Source organism: Antedon mediterranea, chromosome 6, assembly GCF_964355755.1.
Source record: "Antedon mediterranea chromosome 6, ecAntMedi1.1, whole genome shotgun sequence".
Lineage (NCBI taxonomy): Eukaryota > Metazoa > Echinodermata > Crinoidea > Comatulida > Antedonidae > Antedon > Antedon mediterranea.
In genome coordinates this window covers 999,435-1,024,378 of record NC_092675.1, presented here as the reverse complement: position 1 = coordinate 1,024,378, position 24,944 = coordinate 999,435, and the positions used below count along the sequence as shown (strand labels likewise).

Here is a 24,944-nt window from a genome sequence, read left to right as displayed (position 1 = left end):
ATGTAAAAATGACCTTTCAAATCAAAACCTGCGTTTTGTTATCAATATTTTGTGGTTTTTCCTATGGTAAGTTTTTTTTTCATTACAATTTACTTGTACCATTTTGTAGGATGGATGGAGGGTTTAAAAATAATTACCAGAAAATACATTACAAGTTGAACCTTCAAGAAGCCACCGATATCACTACTACTTACATCGATTATATCAAAGAAACATGCTTATGACATTTAAGATTGTATTTCATAAATATTAAATGCGGTGGTGGAATAACCTGTGTCTTTCAGCCTAACTGAGCTGTCCACAACGACGGGGCTGACCAGTACACCGGGGCCGGGTAATCCCCCTACTCTTCCGAAAGATGAACTGGGTCCTTTAAAGTACATTATATTACATGAGTCACACGTGTACACTGGATCTTCAGTTTTAAGTCTTTATCCGCAAAGACCTGTTCTACCACCAGAGCAATGGTCGAGGAGTGACTCCTGTGCTGGTTGTATAGTATGGTTTGCAGTTCTCGTACAAAATATTGATTAAAATAAGAATAATATCAATCATTACTGTAGTAAAAGAACAGCGTTAAGCCTATTCTATTGTATTTGTACTGTTGATAGGGAGAAGAATATGCTTAGTATGACATTTCCGCGGAGAAATACATTCCAGCCCAGCCCCAGGATGCTATAAAATGCTAGACCAAATACTACTAAAGAGATTTTTCCAAACTAGACCATCAATTAATGCGCCCAACGAATGATAATAGTTGCTTGGTTCCCTCTTGCAACTAAATAATGTCAAGTGGCTATCACTGCTTATACTTTATCACATAACACTTTTAATTATAAATGAAAATTACTTTGAATATATCCCCCCCCCCCCTCTCTCTCTCTTCCACTTTTGACAGCAAAAAACTCAACTGAATAGATTTTGTTTCATTGCAGTTTAATACATCATGGTAATTTAATACATTATATGTCATCCCATAATCATGCATTATTTATTAATGTGTGTATGTAACTTATGAGAATGTATATGTATAGATATATTTTATTACTTTATAAACACTATTTTATCTCAAATGAAATTAAATAAACTAGATGGTACGCTCGCTTCCCTCGCGTACCATCTAGGTCGTGCCCACAGATGGTTCTCGAATACACAGTAATTTCAGCGTAGCAAAACTGGCGATTTCAAATGTACGTACCGCAGGACTATAATACATTGTCGTTTACAGAAACGAATAAATAGACACGATGATTTATGTAGTCAACTAAAATTAGCACCCTGGGAATTACTTCCGAAGGAGAAACTTATCAAAATGAGTCCAAATTTTTGATTTGGACTCATTTAAAGAAACCCAATTTGTGTTTTGTATGTAACATTAGGGATGGGAAAGCGGATAGGTACAAAGAGGAACAATTTTTAAATATATTCTTTATCCACTAAGTAACGAAATATTTTTTCATATTTTACTATAGGCCTATGAATACTATACCTCTAAATACAGTAAAGCATTTGTGATTTAATAAATAATACTTTGTTAAAACTGTCACTGTCATATTCGATTGATATATTAAAGTACATGTCACGATACACCACTACGACGTTTATATTTTTGGTAATTATTAATTAATACAAACGTTGAGAAGGAACTGTCAGTATAAAGTTTATTTGTATATAATAATGTGTTTATATATCTAACAGTAGAGCCTATCCACAATCTCAGTAATAAAGTTTATTTGTATATATTTTTATATTAAATCTAACAGTACGAACATTCACAGTAAGAATCTTACTGTGAATGTTCGTACTATTAGATTATGTTCGATTCAAATGAGGACCAACAATAGTTAATAGGTATTTACAGTATTGTCAAAGTATTGCAAGTTTATTCTCAAAGGGCCCATATATTTACCTACCGTATGTTAAACCAAACTCTGGCAGACTGAGAGATTGGGATGTTCCATTCATCGCAAATCAATACATTTGTATAAACGTATATTAAATCTATCAAAATAGTATTTTTTAAAGAAAATCGGCCTGTCTTCAACATTATGATGCTGTACTCTAGCTGTTCAACCGGTTTTCAGCTATTAAAAACAATTATCGTAGGAGGAGATAGGAAAATGCGAGGCCTCCTCGCATTTTTGTGGCGGGTATTTTTCAAGATGGACATCCATTAGACAGTGTATACCACGATTGGAAAACACCCCTATTTGGGGCAAATCGTTGAACCTAAATTCGTTTTAATCGTCAGGGTTACATCAGGTGGTTAAAATCAGTACCGAAAATACGAAACAACTTTATGTACCATCGAGTACAAATTCTAAAAGTAAGGCGCGATTTACCGAATTTTGCCCTTACGTAAATTTATATATAGAAGAGGGTTTCCACCACAAAATAAAGGAAAATAGAAATATAAGCCTATATCATGATTAATCCATTTTTAATTAGTTTTATTTAAAAATTGCAATTAGCATAAAGCTTAAATATTAAGATAATAATATAGTATACATTAACAAAAAAACATTATTTTGTGATATAAACATACCGTACACCATAATTGGAGGATATGTTTGTATTAATTTGTTTGATATGTTATGTGATTATTTTAAAGCCTATAAAATGTTTTTAGTTTAATAATGCCAATATCTTTTTATAACACTTTTAAAATCTCATTATTTATGTGATTTTACTGAAATGTGCTAGAGAGAATTAATAAATGTGGGTTACATCTACAGAAAAGAAATAAAAAGAATTTATTTGTATAGAGTAAAACATTTTCACACAAACGTGTTTTTTTTTAGGTGACATTGCTGATCAAACATGTGTAACTGTTGATCCTCTTCGCTCACTCGCTCCCATAACTGACTATGCTTTTATCGGTAGCTATATCGAATATGTAGAAGATCCACAAACCCTCAGCATAACATTTGGACGGGTAGTTGATACTGGAAGTGGCGATAACATACAAAGATCATATACACCTGAACATGGAAAACATTTTAGAGACAAGCGCTATTATTACAGGCAATTTTTGTCAGAATCAGCTGGCAGTCACAGAGTTGGAGCTTTCTTCTGTAATTTGACAGGTTTGAGAAACCAAATGTCATCGTCATACATTCCTTTAATTATACTAGCAAATGAAGGTTAGTACGAAAAGAAAGCGTTAACCACCAAGATCAAAATAATTAAAACCATATTTATTTCAAAATTCAATTCACATTTATAATTCGAAATTTAACAGAAACGTTCAATCCAGTATTTTAAATATAATTTATTAAACATAATTTTATGCTTTTAAAAGCACCGTATTTGAAATGTATTTTAAACGGTGTTTTAAATATCTTATTACCTGCCAAAGAAGACACTTTTCGTATATGTTTTGATTGATTACGACGAATAAATTATAAATTTATAAAGTGTATTTAATATACAGCTTAGTAAATTAAAATGATAGATATAGCCATTGTTTTTAAAGCTTATATCAAACCTAAAAAGCAAACACAGACTGTAAGTTTTGGAGAAACTGTTACAATAAAGATGCAGTTAACAGAAGGTGATGCAGATGATCTAAGATGGCGACGTGATGGAAATGTTATTGACAGCTGGTCTGGTTTAACCACTACCACAATTCCATATGTCACGAAAGACGACGGTGGTATATATGAATGCTACCTAAATGACAGAAGACAGGAAAGTAAACACGCCATTGTAAGACTTATTGTAAGAGGTAAATAAATGAATTACATAACTATAAGAGATTAATTATATAAAATACTTATAGGCCTACATATAATATACTACTTGACTTTGTCTAAATTGTTTACTTGATTGGCAGTGTCAAGTAAAACTTTTGAACAATTTTTTTTAATTCTTTACGTTTTGAAAAACTTAGTCACCTTAGTCATGACATACATTATTTCTAAATTGAATATCATTCACAATCAAAATGTAACAACGTACAACATGTATATAGTTATTTAAATAGATTTGATATAATTGAAGATTATAGCAAATTTCCATTAATAAAGTGATTTCACATACTACATATGGCCTCAATTTTTTTTTCAAGTATTTATTTTATTGGAAGCACATTCGGAGAACAACTTAATATTATTCCTGACTACTAATTTTATCAGGGAAGAGTGAAACTACAATTTCACTCTTCCCTGATTTTTATCACCTTATGAGATGATTTGATTGTACCAATTACATGCATTTAATTGAGGTACTTTCTCCAGGTTGCTCAGCGTCTCGCTGGGGTGCTGATTGTCAAAACTTCTGTCCTACGTGTTATAATGGTGGTGTATGTGATGATGTCTCTGGACTGTGTGTATGCCCACCAGGATTCAAAGGACAAGACTGTAGTGAAGGTAGAGACATAAATACTGTTCGTGTCTTGATTTCAAAAAATGTAATTGTAAAAAATAAAATTCACTCTGAATTTTTTTCAAATATATCGAAACATACAGTGTACTATATAGGCCTACGTGTACTTAATATACAAATGTTATTTTATAAAAGGTAACTGTAATAATTATCCAACATTTCATTTTCAGTCTGTGCTTTTTTCTTCAGATAAATATCTAACAGATGATATTCAGATTTTATTACCATGTACTAGTAAAAACAAAAATAGCTATATGTAATCTTCATGTTAACCTTCTTAAGAAGTAATTTAAAAATTATCATTTTATGATCAAAAAGAAATATAATATCTAATTTTCTCCTTTATATAAATATATTAGTTTATCCAAGGGGTTGCAAACACAAGTGTTCACATGTCTTGTTATGTATTGCACCTTTGTCTTGTCTTTATGTTGTCTGTAATGTCACTGCACTAACGGGTGACCGGCTAACGATAGGTTATCCATCCATAAGTTGTTTATCTTATGTTCAGAAATTGAAATGGAAAATAAACTGAAACTGAAATATTACGTTAATCAATGATGTTTCAAAGAAAAGCCCTGTTAATAATAATAATAATAATAATAAATAATATATTTATACAGGATAAAACAATCAGATAACAGTGTATCTGTTTTACATTGTGGTCCTGTCTTAATCAAAATATACAAAAGAGAAACTTAATTAAATATAATACATGTCAGTTTTTTATGAAAAGAAATGAGATTTGTATCTAGCCTTAAAGGACGTAATTGTTGGTGCCGATTTAATATTAATTGGTAAATTGTTCCATATTTTTGCGCCTGCAACTTTAAAGGACGAATTCATTTTACTAAGGGTGTATTTAGGTATTGTTACCAGGGCATCACGTATGCAAAACCCAGGAGAGCAACAAATCGCTCTCCTCAAATCACCGAGGAGAGCAATTCGCTCTCCTTGCAAAAATTTTAAATCGTACACATTTCCCCCCCCCCCCCCCGCCGGGAACAACAAATGTATACTGTCTGTACCTCTCCCCTAAAATCCCCCACACCCACCTTTACACACAATATTTTCCGTGGGGATCGTATTATTCTACAGTACAAAAAACTCAAGCCAATTTTTTTTTTTATGGCCTGCCTGGGTAGATTGGGTTTCAGGAGCCTGGAGAATCCTGTCCTGGCCAACTATATGCCGTTAGCCTAGCTTTTCTAGCCTAGCTTGTTGGCCTAGAAATCTGACAGAAAACCTGAAAAGTATTTACCTGCAATTCATAAATTATACAATTCTAACATGCAACAGCCATTAAAATATTGATAATAAGTTACAAAGTGTCATTTTAAAATAATTAAGAAAGATATTTGATCGTGTTTACATGTGTCACACATGGGCGCACGCACAATAGGGGGAGGGCTGAGAGAGTTTCTAGAAGATGCTGACGTCACACATCAGCACGTGTTTTGAGGAGGATTTGAGTGACCAAAATTGGTTAGAACTTTCGAAGAAATAATCCATCTTCAAAATGACATAATTAAAGCAACCAGCAGCTAAGCTTTTTTAAATAATAAACATTATATTTAGGCCTCCTATATTAATGTTTCCTTTTAAAATTAAATATATTTTATTAACTCGTTCCATAAAAACATAAAGGGAAAAATTATTGGTTGGGACATGATCTTCCTGTAAAGGAGGTGTTTCTATGACACCGTACTGGTTGCACTATGAGGCGATGAAGTAAACTCGCCCTTGAATGCGCGCAGGCAGGGGAATCCCCTTTGTTGGTACCTCGCACTGTACTGTGAGATGGAGCGCGATGAATTGCTCTCCTTTTCGAAGGTTGTTGATTGCGATCGCGCTCGCGATCCTTAAAAACGAGGGACTGCCATTAGGCTTGTAGCTTTATAACTTAGCTTATATACTATTAGCCTAGGCCTAGATTGGTTTTAACTTTTAAAAAACCACGTGTTTTTAGGCCTCTTGACAGAAAAATCAACACTGTCAAAAGCTAGGCTCTATTTTGAAAATTAGGGAGCGCGATAAATTGCTCTCCTCGAAGCCTGTTGAGGAGCGCGGAGGAGCGCGGTCGCGCAGGCGCTCCTTATAAATGATGCCCTGTGTTACATTCAAATTTTCTACTCCACGTGTTAAGTGGGTGTGAATATCGCGAATCAATTCAATTTCATTTACTAATCTAATTGGTGCAAGGCCGTAAACACATTTATACATTAGACATGCTAGGGAGAAATCTCGTTTCTCTTCAAGAGTTTGCCACGATAGGTTCTGGATGATGTCGTCACCCCTTACATTAATATAATCGAAGTTGTTAGTTACAATTCGAGCAGCTCTTTTTTGATGTCGCTTTAAAATATTTTTGTTTAACTCTGTCGTATTTCCCCAGACTGTTATAGCTGTTTATTGATATGATGGCCAAACAAAGTTGTACAATTTTATATTTCTATGGTAATTTATTGTTAAAAATAGCTATATTTTAAATCATTTAAATCATAATTTTGATCAAGAATATTATTAAGATGTATACTAATGTTTCTGGTGATTAGGTTGTGGAAATAACCAGTGGGGAAGGGAATGTGCCAATTTGTGTAGCAGTCTCAATCCTGGTTGTTCTGGTAACATGGGATGTGTTCCAGACCCACTGGGATGCTCTTGCATGGCTGGATATAAAGACCTTGACTGCAAAGAAAGTAAGCAAAAGTATATAATTATTTTAGTTATTAACGTATTTTATCCTTTTATTCTCATCAATAATTAAATGTTGAAAACTAATTCTTATTCAAAATCAAATCAAGGATGTTCATCTTCAAATGGACAAATTTGTCAAGTACTTATTTTAATTGTAATTAAATTATATCATCTACTTTATTTAGGGTTTAATATGATTTTTCTTAGTATAACACGTAGTATTGTATACGATTTTAACAATAATTTGATCTCTAAAACAATTTTAATTCATTTTTAGTCGCGTGCAACGCGACTCTACAGCTCACTATGTCGGTCGGTTGGTTGGTCGGTTGGTTGGTCGGTAAACACTAACTTGAGCACGCGACTTCAGTCATGTATATGGCCTTGTTAATATTATGTTACATGTATGTATTAGGTATTGCTTTAACGCAAATTAAACGTTCTAGTTGCTGAATCAAATCAATAACAATCATGAACATAGAGTTTACAATTTACGTTTACGTTTTCATAACAAAGGTTTCACTTCTAAAAAACATTTCAAACGATACGACGGCCGAAAAAAATTTTGTTTTAAAATTGTCCACAGCTTGTGAAACAACAGGATATTATGGATCAACTTGTAGTGAGCAATGTCACTGTGCAGCTGGTGTGACTTGTGATCCAAGCATAGGCTGTCCAGATGGACCATGTGAGGATGCGTATTCTGGAAAAAACTGTCAAGGTGTGGTCATTATATATAAATATGTTATGTAACCGTTTGTAATTCATGTGTTTTTGGAACTTAATTTGTATCTGCATTTTAGTTCCTAATAAATGTACTGATGGATGGTATGGTGATCTATGTAAATACCAGTGCCATTGTGAAGATGATGGACCATGTGACAGAAACACAGGAAGTTGTGGTGATAGAAAATGTAAACAACCTTGGATAGGATCTGATTGCCAACTTGGTAAACAAATGCTATACATTTCTATTTCTATGTTCAATATTTGATTTTAAGTATTTTAAAAAGAGACCAAAATTATTCTACTGCGGGTACTTCATTTTGTGTACTCTTTAAACTGTTTATGCAATTGATAGGCAAGCCCTTTTTGTTTTATTCACACTGTTTATTGCAGTGACTACCTTATAAACGTCTAAATTAAAAAAGTAAAATCGTGCATTATTGATGTAAAGAAATGTATATACTGCAGTAAAGTGAGTCATTTTGACACTAAGATAACACAATACGACTGAAAGAATGATTTACCCGATTTGAATATGTGGCTTTATTTTTCAAGCAATTGTTTCCTTGTTTGCTTTACACTATATAATAATAAATGTAAGATTTTGCAAGACTCTCTTCTATTTTGGTTTATATTTTATCCAGATGGATATCGAAGAACAAAAGTCACTTTAGAAGATCCTTCCTGCAACCGAGGGGCATTATTGACACTCACGTGTATTGTCCAGGCTAATCCACTACCAAGTGACGAAGATATCCAAGTATTGGACGCGAGTGATGTCATTCTTCAGAATGGTGCTGTAACAGAATTTAACTACACAAAGATCGTAATATTTAAGGGTATTAGTATTCAAGAAGGCGATGTTTTTAAATGTCAGGTTCAGTCAGGTATTTTTGGTAATGCACAAACTGAGGAAGTTGTAACAATTTATGGCAAGTATTTTGTTTATTATTTGCAATTATAATGTTTTGTTGTTGTTGTTGTTGTTGTACATATTTGTTTTCGTTTGGTTGCAAAGTTTGATCCAAAGCACTTTTAATATAATAAAATGCAAGCATCAGGGATAAGACTGGAGCGCAGACAAACAAGGGAATCAATTCATTTTGAAATCGTCACTATTTCACATTTTAAAAAGATTAATTGATTATGTTATGTAGTTACTGCCGTATCCGGATATTCACCCCCTGGACATTTACCCCCCGGAAAACTACCCCCCGGACAACCACCACCTGGACCACTACCCCCTTAGGACAACTACCCCTTTAGGACAACTACCCCCCGGACAAATACCCCCCCCCCCCGGACAACAACCCCCTTAGGACAACTACCCCCTGGACAACTACCCCCCGGACAATTACCCCCTAGGAACAATTACCCCCGGACAATTACCCTCCGGACAATTACCCCCCCCCCAAGGGTAATTACCCCGCGGACAACTACCTCTGACACAATACTCCCCGTAGGACAACTACTTCCTGGACAATACTCCGAGGGCAAATAATCTTTTAGGACAACTACCTCCGTAGGACAACTAACCCCTGGACAACTACCCCCCGGACAATTACCCCCTAGGAACAATTACCCCCTGACAATAACCCCCGAAGAATTAACACCCCCCCCCCCCGGGTAATTACCCCGCGGACAACTACCTCTGACACAATACTCCCCGTAGGACAACTACCTCCTACCTGGACAATACTCCGAGGGCAAATAATCTTTTAGGACAACTACCTCCGTAGGACAACTAACCCCTGGACAACTACCACCCAGAAAACTATCCCTTTAGAACAACTACCCCCCCGGACGGACAACTACCACCCAGACCATTCAACAACCTGACTCGCCTGCAACAGTGTATAATAGGAATTAATAACTATATTTTAATTCGTTACTTTGACGAATTACTATTCATTATTGTAAACAAAAGTAAAAGATTGACATAAATATAGCCTGGTATAAACTGAAGATTGTCACACATGATCATAGGATAGTCGAACGTATTATATAGTACTCCCTGTATTTACGGTAAAGACTGGGTTCGCTAATAATAATAATAATTTTTGCGTCAGGACAATGCTTCGATAACCACTGGTCTTAAAAGAATTAATTTTTGTCTCAAATTTGTCATACTATATGTATTTTTGTACACTTGAAGAATAATATCACTTTTGATATTTGACCTCAATGTTCACTCACCGAATAAACGGCGATCTTTAAATAAATTTCCCTCAAATAAACGGTGACCATGTCACTCCCATGAAACATCATATGGAATAATCGGCGTCTATTTCCATTAGATTAAACCCCCTCCCATTGAATAAACAACTTTCTTCCAATAAATGTCCACCTAAAAACCACCTAAACAATAAACAGCCTAGGCCGTTTTTTCAATAAATACGGTACTTTAAATCTAGCACATCTAGGGTCTAGCGAGACCAGATACCCAAGACCCAATACGAAAAGAGAGACCCACGTACGAAAAGGGAGACCCCACTATACGAAAAGGGAGACCCCACTATACGACGAAAAGGGAGACCCTAATATACGAAAAGGGAGACCTAAATATACGAAAAGGGAGACCCAATTATACGAAAAGGGAGACCCAAATATACAAAATGGGAGACCCCAAATATACGAAAAGGGAGACCCACTATAAGAAAAGGGAGACCCCACTATAAGAAAAAGGAGACCCCACTATACGAAAAGAGAGACCACACTATACGAAAAGGGAGACCCTAATATACGAAAAGGGAGACCCAAATATAGGTCTCCCTTTTCGTATTGGGTCTCGTGTCAGGTCTCTGGTCTCGGGTCTCTAGTTTCGAAACACCCGTTAAAAACAGATGATTTCATTTTTACAGAAACCGGTCCTATATATTTGTCTACTTTTGTTGACCGGGGGGTAGTTGACCGGGGGGTAGTTGACCGGGGTTAGTTGACCGGGGGTAGTTATCCTAAGGGGTAGTTGTCCTAAGGGGGTGGTTGTCCGGGGGGTAGTTGTCCGGGGGGTTGTTATCCTAAGGGGGTAGTTGTCCTAAGGGGGTAGTTGTCCGGGGGTAGTTGTCCGGGGGGTAGATGTCCTAAGGGGGTAGTTGTCCGGGTGGTAAACATCCGGGGGGTAACTGTCTAGGGGGTAGGTGTCCTAGAACCAGTTACTGCATATACTATATTTAAATATCAGTAATACTTGTGTTCAATAAATATTACTTTTAGATCAGCCAGTAATGACAGTAAACCCCAGCGTGATAGCATCAAATGCTACAGTGGCAGTATCGTGGAATGAATGGACAAAATCAGAAGATAATGGAGACGGCCCTGTAATAGGATATCATGTCTGCTATCAACAAACTGGCGAGACCTGGGAATCATGCTCTAATACAGTTGCAGGGTGGTCAATTGTTTTAGATATTGATGGAGATAATAATAATGGCTTTCAACGGGGAGTAGAATATGAGTTTGGTGTGGCAGCCGTACGGCCTGGAAACCTAGGAACTGGTAGCATCAGTCCTTTGACACAATTCACTATTCCTTGTCGCCGTAAGTAAAACATTTGCATGAACATAAGAATGTTATGTATTGAGATTTCCTTCATTCCAGTGTTCTTTTCAGATGCAGATTAAACCTCCACAGGACAATTTCGATCAATTTAATGTGTGCAATAGCATAAAAACCAACAAAAAACAAAGAAATTGTCAAACGAACACACGTACAAATGCTATCCATAAATTGCCATTGTGTTCTCGATTGAATAATTCATTTTCGAAATCAAAGACAATATTGACCTTTGTTTGTTTGTTTTTTTAGCTCCTATCATGATGCCTTCCGATGTTCAAGTTTCTGCAGTTTCTGATAATGAAATACAAGTACAGTGGCAGGTAGTAAAGTTGTGTTATTTTGTCCAAGTATGTTTCAGACCAAACAGCCAAAAACAGTGATAGAAAACTCAGATATCTATTGGGTATTAGTGGATCACAGCTAAGATCTATTACCATTTAAAGATGTATTGTCCCCCAAAAACATGAAAAATAAAGATTAATCAAATCAGACTTTGAATACCTCATTTTCTAGTTAATATAAAGTTAATCACTTCCGTAGAAAAAAAACGGAAAACAATAATGTTTTCACTTGTAAAATGACAAAATAAATGGTTAAATTCAACCAAAAATCCATTTGCTGGCAGCCAATTTGACCATTTTGTGCTTTTAATTACATTTTTTCAGGTAAATACATTTTTTTAGATCCTATTTTTGGTCTAAGTGGATAACTATTACGTTGCATTAAAATTGAATATTCAACAAAAATTTGTTTAAGAATTATTTTTTCAGGGGGACAATACATCTTTAATTAAAATATATTGTTTTTGTTTAACGCCAGTGGAGTATACTGTACTGTAACTTTAAGTAATTTCCAAGCGTTACAGCTCTTTCTACTCATTTAGCCAATAAGTATTAGTCCAGAGAGATGTAATTCACTTAGTGACTATACATTGCGATATGGAAATAACAACAGAATACAACAAATAATAACAGTATCAGCAACAGAAACTATGGCACGTATCAGTGATCTGGACCCATGTACTACATACTATGTCAGTGTTGCAGCTACCAATTCTGCTGGTGATGGACCATTTTCTGATGCAGTTCAAATAATAACACATTCAGAAGGTAATACTTACAGTATCTAAATTCAATGAGTTTTATATATTACCAAATGGCAAAACACAACTATTAAGGTTGTAGAAGACATGTCTGATCTGAATACTAAATATTTAAACATTAAAGGAAAAAGATTATTACAGTACTATGGAGATTGTCTAAGCCTACCTACCTACACATTATATTAAAGAATAGACAAAGCAAAGAAGTTTATTCATTGAATTAGTATTTTCAACCATTAAGGATATAACGCATTTGTTAATTGTTAAATTATTGTAAAAATGTAGTTTGATAGTATCCTGAAGTTTATTATATTGTTGCTGATTTATATTACGGAAGGGAAATTATAAGTAATGTACATTATTCACTCCGTATACATCAGTATCAATCTGGTTTGTAAAATGAATGAAGAAAATGAATGAATAAAATGATTTTTAATTTTCTTTATAAATCTGTTTCAATTAGTTCTTGATGCTGTCCAAAATATCAATGTTGAAAGTGGAAACCAATTCATATCGGTAACATGGGAAGCACCAGAATATGAACACTGTCAGATTGAACACTACACATTGGAATACCAACTTGAAAATCAGGGTTTATGTGGTGAAAATGAAGATGATACTGTAGATACTGAAACTGTAACAGGACTCAGTCACACCATTGGTAATCTTGAGCCGTATTCAAGATATAAAATCAGAATCAGTGTCACTCATCATCAACACATAGAAGGACCAATAATAACTGTCAATGCAACAACTAATGAAAAAGGTCTGTAACTACTTGATTAAACAATTTTACACATTGTTTTTTTTTCTCTTTTGTGGCGTTAACCACTATTTTATTCATTTCATTCTCAAATGATCAATACATTGATTTTACACATTGTTTTTTATTTGTTTAGTAAGTTTAATTGTAAATGTATCATTTTTGTTGTTGCAAAAATGAAGATAAGACACTCGATCTATTTATAGTTATTTATAGTCTTCTTATACAGTATATGTATTTTATATATTGTTGATTTTATATTCAATCTTTGTTTTAACAGAGCCCATTGATGGCCCAGAAGATATAGAAGGGAAAGTTTCCATTCCTGCAACAAATGAAGTTGCTGGATCGATCACGATCACCTTTGGCTCGGTTTCCTGTCTAAAAAGGAGAGGAGAAATCATAAATTACATTGTTCAAGTTGTTGATGAGGATGGAAATACAATTGGCGCAGAGGAAACATCCGCTCAACATGCAACAATTACAGGAGTGTACCCCTGTGAAATTGTGACACCACAGGTAGCTGCATGCACATCAGTTGGCTGTGGAGAATTTAGTAGTGGACCTGATATTATTATGAATACTGCAGGTAAGTACATCACTTTTGTACATTATAATTGGAATATGCCTAACAACATTAATTTTATATGTAAAGAAGTCTATTTGTGTTTTCAGTAAATTAACATTATTCAATTTATTAGTATTATTCCGTTTAAAACTAAAACTTTTGTTAGTTCCTAAGGAAAAAATTAAATTAAAAATGCGCAGTATACTGTATTTAAATACATTTTCAAAAAGAACCACTATTTTTAGTCGCGTGGAAGCGACTCTATAGTTCACTATGTCGGTCGGTTGGTCGGTCTGTCTGTCTGTCTGTCTGTCTGTCTGTCTGTCTGTCTGTCTGTCGGTCCGGTATCACTATGCGTTTTATCGCTTTCTGACCTTATCTTGATATCAGTTTAATCTAGCTAAGTCAATTTTTCACAGAATATTCCTTATGGCCAGGAATCGATGTGGTTATGTTTTCACGGTGCGCAATAAAAAATTACGTGGTCTACGCACGATTTAACGAAATCACGTTTGTAATCATATCTTAACAACCATGAATCACAATTATATAAAATTTGGTACTAATAAATTTCAGGGCAAAAATCATCATATGGCAATACAATTACATGCGTAGCGCATGTAACGCATGCGTACGGGCGCTTAAAATTTTCAAAATTTATTTTCGATGAAATAAGAGTACATTTCAGGCAATTTTAAGCGTTTACAAAATTGCCATGAGTGCGCATATTTTTGCGCGCGCACTGCGCGTTAAATGTTATTGCGCATTCTTTTTGCCCGATTTCTGTTTTCTTGACTTACTTTTCAACTCGAAATTACGTTATACGAGCACGTCGAAAGTGACAGGCTACGCACGTGTAAATTAAAAAAATATAAATGTTTTTAAACATTTCAACATTTTTAAACATGTTCAGTAATTTCGGTCAGTATAGTTCACTATGTCGGTCGGTCGGTCTGTCTGTCTGTCGGTCTGTCTGTCGGTCTGTCTGTCCGGTATCACTATGCATTGTAGCACGCGACTTAATGGCTGTTGGCCTTGTTTCTAATTGTCAGCAAATATGCTATTTGCTTTGTCAGTATTTTTGTTTTACTTTACTTGACACCATATTCAATATTTTTGTTTAAATTTATACATTAAGCGTAACCAATTTTTACTATAGCTCCAAGCACAGTATCTGTAAATGTTCAACCTCATCAATCTATAAGTTTGAATGTAACTTGGTCAGTGTCTGATGTGGTCTATTGTCAAATAGTTCAGTACCAAATAAAGTACAGAAGAACATTATTTGATGGATGTCAACGTGAATCGCTGGAATATACCATGGAACGTTTTGGTGGTTCTATGACTAAGTTTATATTAAAAGAACTAACACCATTTTCCACCTACGATGTTGTTGTATTGGCTGGAGTAGCCCAAAGTAATGGGGATATTACTTATGGATTTGGTAGGACTGGTTCTGACACTACAGAACAAGAAGGTAAGATGTAATTTGATTTAATGTGTTTAAATCAGACAAACAGCGAATCATCACCATTAGGATACAATTGGTAAGAAACTTTACTACAAAGATAGAGCAATATTCATTCTTCATTTTATATTGACAGGAATAAAATTATGAAGGAAAGAAGTAAATTTTTCTTTACCAACCAATACTGATGGTAAAAATAAGAGAATTAGACTAAATGTTACCAAATGAAAATTTCTTTTCCATTGTAGCCCCTGATGCAGCACCAGATGACATAACGTATGATGCAATCAGTGTTCGATCATTGAATTTTACATGGGAAGAAATTACCTGTGGTCATAGACGAGGTATTATTGATAGATACAACTATGTATTGAGGCACGGTAACTGTGAACCCATAGAAGGTTCAGTCGAACACAACCAGCGGTATGTAGTGCTAGATAATTTAACCCCTTGTACAAAATATACTTTCACAGTAGGGGGTGAAGGAGTTGGTGGAAAGGGGCCTGCAAGTGCAAATATCGAAGCAACAACTATGCTTAAAGGTAAAGTACTAGGTATTTTATTTTTACGTTTACATTATTTGAAGATAAAACTTTAACATTATATTTTTCTATATGTATATTTAAATTGATTCATTATATAACTAAACTCAGAAACATGCTTGTACGTCAATTTTGTTTTATTGGGCTACTAATATCCTCTTCCGTTTAGGCCTATTCACAAAGTTTATTCGCGAAGCCAGTGAATATGTTTTGAACAATTAAATATGTATTGTCCCCTGAAACACAAAAAATGAATGTCAAAATATTCTAAATTTAAATTGGCCATATCAAAGCTTTACGTCAAAAATTTGAGCCAAAAACAACAAGTTTACGTAATTAACAGGTAAATTAATTTGATTACATTTCGTCTGGAAAATCGTTGCGAGCGAAAGTAAACAAAGATTTCAAACCACGTGTATGCATTATGCATGATGCTAATTAGGATTGTTTACAACTAGTCACGGTTGAGAAGGTGTTTTCAAACAGATCGCGAGGAAGTTTTATGATTATGCATACAGAGTAGCCAAACAATCGCGTTGCATTATGATATATGTTTTGATAGAAAACTTTAACTGGAAGTCAAAGTTATTTTTTTAACAAAAAAACGTCTGTATTTCAGTTAAATAATTTTTGGTGAAAGTTAATAACTATTATGATACTTCAAAATGATCCACTTTTTTTCGAAATATTTTTTTACAAATTTTTTTGGAATTAGTCGAAGGGACAATACATATATGTATATTTGAAGGCATAATTTGGTATACTGTAGTAAACAGAATTTTTATATGTATATTTGATATCTTATTTTTCTAGAACCAACTGGTGAACTAATAAATATGTCTCTTGTGCATGTTCATGACACTCACCTATCATTTTCATGGGAACCACCTAATTGTGTAGAAATAACTGGCTATATAACAAGACTAAAACACTCTGATGGAACAACTTCTAAAACCGTTTCAAATTCCACAGTTGTATTCACATCATTATCTCCATGTACTCTTTATACTTTCCAAGTGAGAACTTCTAATGGCAATGATAAGCTTTGTCCTTGGAGTGAAGAATTTACTGCAGAAACTGCAGCAAATGGTAAATTTTGGCCTAGTTGGGTTTTTTTTCATAATCAAAATAAACATCAGTAATAATAATTATCAATAGTTTGCAATGTTGATTACGTATTACGTTAATCAAATCCTGTACTGTAATGTTAACATTTTGAAACAATGTAACTGAAATATATTGGCATAAAATGTAGTAGACGTACTTTATAATTTAGAATAAAATCGTGCATGTTACAATACAGATTACCTAGTAATTTACTATTTCCCTCTTTCTCTTTCTTTATACCGTACTTTTCTCATATATGTAAAGGAGGACGGTTATGATAAAGTATTGTTGGAATTGTGAATTCACCCCAAAATATAATTTAATAAGTTTTACTTCAAACTTGACATAATAAAGATTTGTTCTTATCATTTCAATTATATCATATATGTATCAGTTCCTGATGCTGTCCGAAATGTCAAGATGAAAAGTCGAAAGAACTCTATTACTATAACGTGGGAATCTCCTAAATCTGAACACTGTAAGATCGACTTTTACAAACTGAAATATAAACTTCAAAATCAGTGTCTGTGTGCTGAAATTCAAAATGAAGATGAATCGACTGTCTGGTTATCGGAAACCAGCCATACCATTACTAGTTTAGAGGCGTACACAAGTTATATTATCAACATCAGTGCTGTTACTCATCAGCTAAAAGATGATCAATACTTAGAAGGACCAATAACAACTGTCAATGCAACAACTAGTGAAGAAGGTAATAAAAACGCATTTGATATGTTTAATTCTTTTACTAATATTTCACTGTATGATAATTGTTCCTATATCAACTAGTTTAGGTTAGGAGTTACGTTTGTTTACCAAACGAATATGATGATAACACATTTGACATTCTTAAATAGATCGAATATTCGTACGTCCGAGTTTGACAAACATCAATCAGTTATTTTATTTGAATCTAAGCTCTTTGGGATATATTCTTACAACATTTATTTTTTTCATGTGTTCACTGAAAGGGAAAAAAATATGCTAATAAATCTATTTTGTCAGGATTTGTTAAAATGAGACTTCTGTTCTGAATTTTTAATACCTAAAACGGTTTTCTCCACAAAGAAATTATTTATTTGTATTATATTTATATAATGTTCCTCTTTTTATTCAGATGTTCCAAAGCAGAGTCCAGCAAGCTTTGTTGTTGGAATGATGTTTGTTGGTGTGCTTATTGGAATTGCCTTAACCCTTTTCACATGTTTTGTAATTAGCAAAGTACGAATATCAAATACACAAGTAACGTATAAATTCAAAATATGACAATTTAAAAGAATTGTATGCTAAAAAAAGCTTTTATTCTATTGGTAAATGTGCTTTTATTTCTATTGTTTTTAAGATACTCAAATAAGTAAGACAATGTTACCAGTAAATAAACATCATGGATTAACGTAGATTCAATGTTTTGACAAATAAAAACAAACCTGTATATTAATGAAGTGTTGTAAATATCTTTCTATTTTATTTTCAAGGTACCCAAATCAAAAGATGATAAACAAACAGAGGTAAGACAATTGTACACCCTCTTCATCATTGACTGAATGGTGTGGTGTAAGCCCTTATTCTGTCCCATAATAAACAAATTGATATTATAATCATATTTAACAAAAACATTACAATGTTATTTACAGTAAGTTACCATTATATCATTATTGGTATCATCCAGTCATATGGCCGAGCGGTTAAGGCAGGGGCGCCGTTTACCGTACCTAAAGAGCCAACAGCAACATCGGCAAGGGTTCGAGGCCGACTCGCTCCTAGTTCTGGTGGTGGAACAAGTCTTCTCGGATAAGGACTATAAACCGTAGGTCCAGTGTACACAGTTATAACCTGTGTGTACTTTAAAGAAACCCAGTTCATTATTCGAAAAAGAGTAGGGGGTTACCCCGGTGAACTGGTTCACACAATAGCCCCTGTATCAGGGGGATTACCACCTATCTGATAGGACAGTGATTAATTCACTATTGGTAATCCTTGGCCACATTGCCTAAAGACATAAAATAAAAAAAAAATAAATCCATTGTCTTCCATTTGTCAATGTTTAGATTTCAGAATTAGAAAATAATAACAATCATATATTTTTATTTATTATTTTTAGTTACAGGAATATGCGACTTACAGTGCTAAAGATAATAACGACACCACTTACCAGGAATTACAGATAAAGGATGACACACATCAAGTATATGTGAATGTTTCAGCAAAGAAATTAAATTATCCCAGCCCCAATTGAATTATCACTGATGCATTATATATCTCTCTACTGAAAAATTCACTATACTATTTTCCAATTATTAGTTAGCTAAATCATGGAGGAAGTCAACCAAACTGATTTTCGTTTAGATCATGAGCAATGTATTTCTCTTAGATTATATAGGCCTACTATGTTGCTTGCTTGTACGATTAGCCGTATTATTAAAATTATCGGGAGGAAGTTAGTTCACTCAGATCACTAACCATGCGTTCAGACTGGGTAGGATTTACATTGAGAATACTGATTGGGTAGGACCAGATAACTAGCCTGGCTCTTGGCTGATGACTAAAAGAATGATTGTGTAAATATTTTAAGATTAATTGTATTATTGTTTCTCTGAAAGTTAAGCATAATTATACTCTTAGGTATGACGACACAATGCCTAATTACTTTTGTCATATTTATCGTGTTTTTTCCTATCGTTTATTTAACACAAATAAGATATAGAAACCAAACATAATATAATATTTTATTATTGATTATTGCATTGATAATTATTATAAAGAGTGTTTGATTTGATTTGATTTATTTCGGCATCAGTACATAAAATATCACAGACATACAATTAAAATTGGCAAATATAAAAATACCAAAATAAAACAAGGATGCCAAGGATAACTCATAAAAGTCCTCTACGGACTTGTTTCCAATGAGGTCCTTTGAAAGAACAGCAAAAAAGACAAACAATGCAACATATAAAAATTACAAAAAACAGGAAAAAAGGACAATCGAAAAAAGAAGAAGCGCTTATTAAATAGTTTCTAGAGCTAATTAAATAGTTTCTAGAGCTAAAAAATTGAGAAATTAAATTAGTTTTTAGCAAAATTGTTCTTCATTCTATCTTTCATTAGAATTTTCCTCTGTACCATACTGCATTTTACACCGCGGAAGACTTTTCCTGTGAAGGATCGCGACATACTCCCACTCATTGGGCACTACATCACTTGCATTTCCCTCCACGGAATCTAACACTGTTACTCCACCATCGTTGTTAAAAGTAACATGTTGATAAACCATTTTGACAGACAACGTAGGTTTATATGAATATTTTCTTGATATCATATACAAATAAAATAAATTCAATATCTGGAGTCCAGTCAAAATGTAAAATAAACAATCATAACAACCATCATTCATCTCATCTGTGATCCATTCATTGCCTGTAAAAATGGAAATGAATGCTGGATTATTTGTCCACTATTGAACTTAATATTAACGTTGCCATTCTTTATGAAAAATGTAACTAAATATTAAAGATTGGGAACAAAGGATAGGAGATATATATACAATTATATTTTATTTTTGCAGTTGTTTCATAGTTTTCGGATAAAAAGTGTTGATTAAAATAGTAAGCGTTTGGAAAGTTTTGAGAACAAGACAAGGAATAGTTTTGGGTAGACATAGACAACTTATTTTTGTAGTCGATTTGTGGAAATTGTGTGCGTATACAGAGTTTTTGGACCTTTATATTTGAGGTATCTGAAAAAATAAATTAAAGAGACTTCGATTTGTTAGGAAGAACTGATTATGTCGTGTCAATTCATTGTGAGCATGTGTGTGATATACCCTCACTCCCGATTCCTTGATACAATGTTGGCGTTGTGTGATATACCCTCACTCCCGATTCCTTGATACAATGTTGGCGTTGTGTGATATACCCTCACTCCCGATTCCTTGATACAATGTTGGCGTTGTGTAGTCGATACATACGATATGTGTAGATCTTCAAATCCCAAATGTAAAGTTATACGGACTTTACTTCTTACCTGAAGTTATACTATTGATTGTTAAAGTAATAAGAAGATTGATAAGGTAGCTGCCAAGACCTGACATCAGGAGGTATATCCCCATTACTATTCCCTTCATGTTGTCGGGAGATTGTGTAAAAGCCAACTCAGAACCTAAACAACAACAACAAAGTGAAACAACTATATTATTTTTATTTAAAGGGGAAAAGAAATACTGCAACTAAATCTTACAGTTTTAAACAGTTTAGATTTTTGAAAGACACAATGTGAACTCTGACCTGATGTTCGTATAACTGCTTCACTTATGCCAATAAAAGTATATTGAGGTATCTGGTACAAAACGTTTAACTGTGATGCATTGTAGGTAATTTCATTCACTGTCTGTATGAAATAACCGCCATCTTCCATAACTTCTTTACGTTTAGACTCTACAATTGCTGCACAAATCAAGGACAACCCAGCACAAATGATTCCAATTCCTTTAAGAACAAAAACCCAGTTTTTTCCTGCAGGACCGTTCCTTCGTCGTATTTTAGAGACACCCCTGTTAGGTTGTCTCCTTAATAATATAAAACCAAAATTAAGTATACCTATTTTTCTTAAAGGCGTCAATTTAAATGTGTCCGATCCATCTAGCTTGGGATAAAAGTAAAGCAAGCACGGCAGCGTAACTAGAATCACGAATGCTGATATCAACGGGAAGGTTATATTAGGATATTCAATATTTCCAGCTGCTAGGTTCATACGTCGTGTTTGCTCTCTGTAGGAAGTATCAACCTAAACACAATACAAAACTCAGTTAATTTTCTCGTAATATACATTTTTAAGTCTGGTTCACCGGTATTATAAAACCAAATTAAGATAAAATCCAATCGAACTGAAAATGTTTATGTGCATGATAATAATTTCATAATGAATACACCTTTTTCTGAAGTTGATCAAATGCGATTATATCATTGGTAAAGCTTGGTTCTCACTAGCGACGCAACGTAACGCAACCTACGTAGCGTAAAAAATGCTCTTCCAATAATTGTGTTTGCCCCGCCTGCGTGAAATCTACCCTGCTTATTGGCCGTCAACGTTAGAGTGCAGTAGAGTTTGACCTTGTTTACCGAGCGTACTTTTGAGTTTTACCCCACCTGCGTGAAATCAAACCTGCAATGATTGCAGCACTGTTGGGCGTCGGTTCCCACTTGTGATTATACAGCACTTTGCGTCAATAGGTCGCTGCGTTACGTTGCGTTGCGTTCTAGAGTGGAAACCACGCGACGGGATAATCATGCTACTGGGAGGGGAGGAGGACTTCTATAATAACCATAGGTTATCCCACCTGATAATAAACAATTGAGTATAAAGTGATAGTGTGAAACACTGGTAGAGTACTCAACAAATGTTTAACACTATCCATATATACAGATGTATAAGATCCGCCATGTTGTGTTTTTGCATAATCGAGAAATGACGTCATCTCTTCTGATTGAGGAACATTTAACTTTTTTCTTTTGATACGTCTGGAAATCGCTTGGAAGATAGAACAACCTGTTTTATATAACACATTTTCTGAAAGAGTAAATCATACAATGAATTGAAAATGTTCTAAAGCTGATGAAATCTGGCAAAGATATCTTCCTGTACTCTTTTATATAAAAATTCTGATGATTAATAGCAATACCTACTGTAGCAGTTAACTGTCCTGTCAGATCAATTGGATAAGGCCTACATCAATTAATACATTTTTGTTATTCTATGGTTATTTAGAAAAGTCTACTTCTGTAGAAAGTTTTATAGAAGCATTTAAATTGTACATACGTACCTTCTGGCAAGGAAGTTGGAATATACAATGCACGTCCTGAAACTATGATACAGATTGCTACTACCATCAAAATGCTACCAATACCATAGAATAAGTCGAAATTGAAGGCTTCTTCAAGTGTATCAACAAACACAATCGCAACGGAGATACCGATAGTTTCGAACCAAAATAAACTGAAAAGATAGAGGGGATTTAGTTATGAGGTGTTGTGTTGGTTGCACAGAATTTCCTGCATACACAAGATTTCCACAACATATGCGTATGCGTGCTGAGAGTTAGTGACAGCGTTGTCTTTCCGATTTCAATGTTGAGAACTCAAATCGGAATGGTTATACGAAAACACCAAATGACGACAATGTTAAATGATGTTAGATGATGACGATGATTCAAGGTCGAGTAGTCGGAACAAAGCCCAAATGAGGAGGCTATTGATAACATTGATGCCAAATTTAATGAAAGCATTAATGACCAATGCCGATTATGGAGATTTTGATTGTAACGGTGAAAACGGTTCTAACCTGTGATAGACTGTTCTTACAGCTGAGTAACCCTTTCGTTCCTTATGTTTAGCAGCAAGTGGATCAATGTTAGCTTCAAAGCCAGCGCCACCAATAAATACGAACGAGATACCTATAATAAATATTGTGCGCGCAACCGGTAGTGGCAGTTCTTCACCGAAGAGGTCGTCGTAAGGAAGAGCATCCAATGTGAACAACACACATGCTGCAAAAAACAATCAATTTTTAGGAAAAAAAAATGAAAAATTATAATTTGCCCGGTGACAATCAATTTTTTTGGCTTTATTTATCTGTGAATTTTGCAGTATAATTACGGTAGGCCTTCTTAGTGTAAACTTTGTCATACTGTAACACAATAACAAACCATCCTGACATAAACAGACAAAAATGGAAACAAATTGTGGAAAGCGTAATGTCGGAAGACGGAAAACGTTAAGAAGAAAACATATCATTTCAGATGGCCCTTCAATTTAATACAAAGAAAGGAAAGTTATTGAAAGCGTACTACTTTTAAGGAACGTATACTTTATAGGCCTATTTACCAATTGTTATAAATATTGTTCCACCAATTGTTGTTCGTGTAGTTCCTAATAGGCTATCTGACAAAATACCCCCAAACAAAGGTAGACAAGGTGCAATGGCATCGTAAACACTCAAGAGAAGAACGTCCTTTCCTTCCTCTTCATACTGCCAAACTTCAACAGAAAATTGAGGAAGACTTCCCTCCATAAACTCAAGAGTTAATCTGACAATCAGTTTGACTAAATACAAATGCACAAGAACTCTTGTTGAACGCAATAACTGCATGTGTACGGTGTCGTGCCATTCGTATCCTTCATTATCACTTCGGGTGACGTCGGCGGCAGCTACGAGTGGGATGTGTTCAGGTTCGACGTCTTCTGTCAAAGCCATTTTGAACATAATGTAATCGTTTTAGATAAGCATTAGGCTGGTGTGTTCCAGTAGAAACAGGTACCTGTAGAAATGACAACGAATAAATGGCGACCCAGTAGCAACAACAGTAATAAACAGCGAATAAAGACAACAGAGTGAGCTAGCTAACACTACCAAGTGTTAGCGAGTTCGTTTAAACCATTTAGTTAGTATTTAGTAAGGTATTTGTCATTGTCAAAAGCAATAGCTAAGAACACTACAAATATAACATAGAAACTAACAATATGAATAATAACAGAAACGGGTTCTTACCGAAACGTTGCTCAATAATAATAAACTACATATAACCAAGAAGATAACAAATCGAATCTCCAGCTCCACGCAGTAAATATATTTGCTATAGTTTCAACATGGTCGAGTTATACAATTGGTAAGCTCCATGTCTTCAGTATTAGTGGGTGTGTATAACCGCCTACTTCACTATCATCAATAAAGGATCATTGCATGAAGAAATGAGAACATTTTTGCTGGTACTGTTTTGCTTTGGTGAGTTATTTCTAAACACGAACATTAAATAAATTACCTTGTGAATATTATCAGTTTTGTTATTTTAATAAATTGTCATTAACATTTAAGGCTGACCTAACGCAAGTACTTTGATCTTTACAGCACATTGGACAATGTTTTATCGCGTCGTGATTGCGTTGCGCGTACGTCCTTTCCGCTGCATCAGTGGGAACAAAGCTTTAGACTTCTTCCATTAATTTCTTTCGCCATTTTTAAATTACAAGAAATAAAAC

General features: G+C 34.3%; 3 protein-coding genes across 4 annotated transcripts; 2 read left to right on the top strand and 1 right to left on the bottom strand.

Moving 5' to 3' along the window:
• The first annotated feature begins 6,806 nt into the window (after positions 1-6,806).
• LOC140051770 (receptor-type tyrosine-protein phosphatase mu-like) lies at positions 6,807-11,744 on the top strand. Its single transcript, XM_072097081.1, has 7 exons — positions 6,807-6,843; positions 6,942-7,085; positions 7,670-7,804; positions 7,887-8,033; positions 8,454-8,741; positions 11,023-11,346; positions 11,614-11,744. Exons 1-7 carry the CDS (start codon positions 6,807-6,809, stop codon positions 11,742-11,744), a joined length of 1,206 nt encoding a protein of 401 aa, XP_071953182.1.
• A 3,373-nt stretch (positions 11,745-15,117) lies between these two features.
• LOC140051769 (neogenin-like) lies at positions 15,118-19,467 on the top strand. The gene is made up of 7 exons (XM_072097080.1): positions 15,118-15,274; positions 15,514-15,807; positions 16,621-16,896; positions 17,309-17,626; positions 18,032-18,135; positions 18,390-18,422; positions 19,016-19,467. Exons 1-7 carry the CDS (start codon positions 15,118-15,120, stop codon positions 19,148-19,150), a joined length of 1,317 nt encoding a protein of 438 aa, XP_071953181.1. The 3' UTR covers positions 19,151-19,467.
• Positions 19,468-19,982: 515 nt separating this feature from the next.
• LOC140051389 (solute carrier family 15 member 4-like) lies at positions 19,983-24,703 on the bottom strand. Of its 2 annotated transcripts, none has more exons than XM_072096590.1 (9): positions 24,457-24,703; positions 23,793-24,226; positions 23,251-23,455; positions 22,733-22,905; positions 22,250-22,479; positions 21,510-21,696; positions 21,198-21,398; positions 20,938-21,072; positions 19,983-20,331 (listed from the first exon to the last, which is right to left on the bottom strand). In XM_072096590.1, the coding sequence occupies exons 2-9, from the start codon at positions 24,169-24,171 to the stop codon at positions 20,009-20,011; spliced, it is 1,833 nt and encodes a 610-aa protein (XP_071952691.1). In that variant the 5' UTR covers positions 24,172-24,226; positions 24,457-24,703; the 3' UTR covers positions 19,983-20,008. The 2 variants fall into 2 exon arrangements, with proteins under 2 accessions (XP_071952691.1, XP_071952692.1); XM_072096591.1 differs by having other exon boundaries at positions 22,334-22,479.
• Positions 24,704-24,944: the final 241 nt, after the last annotated feature.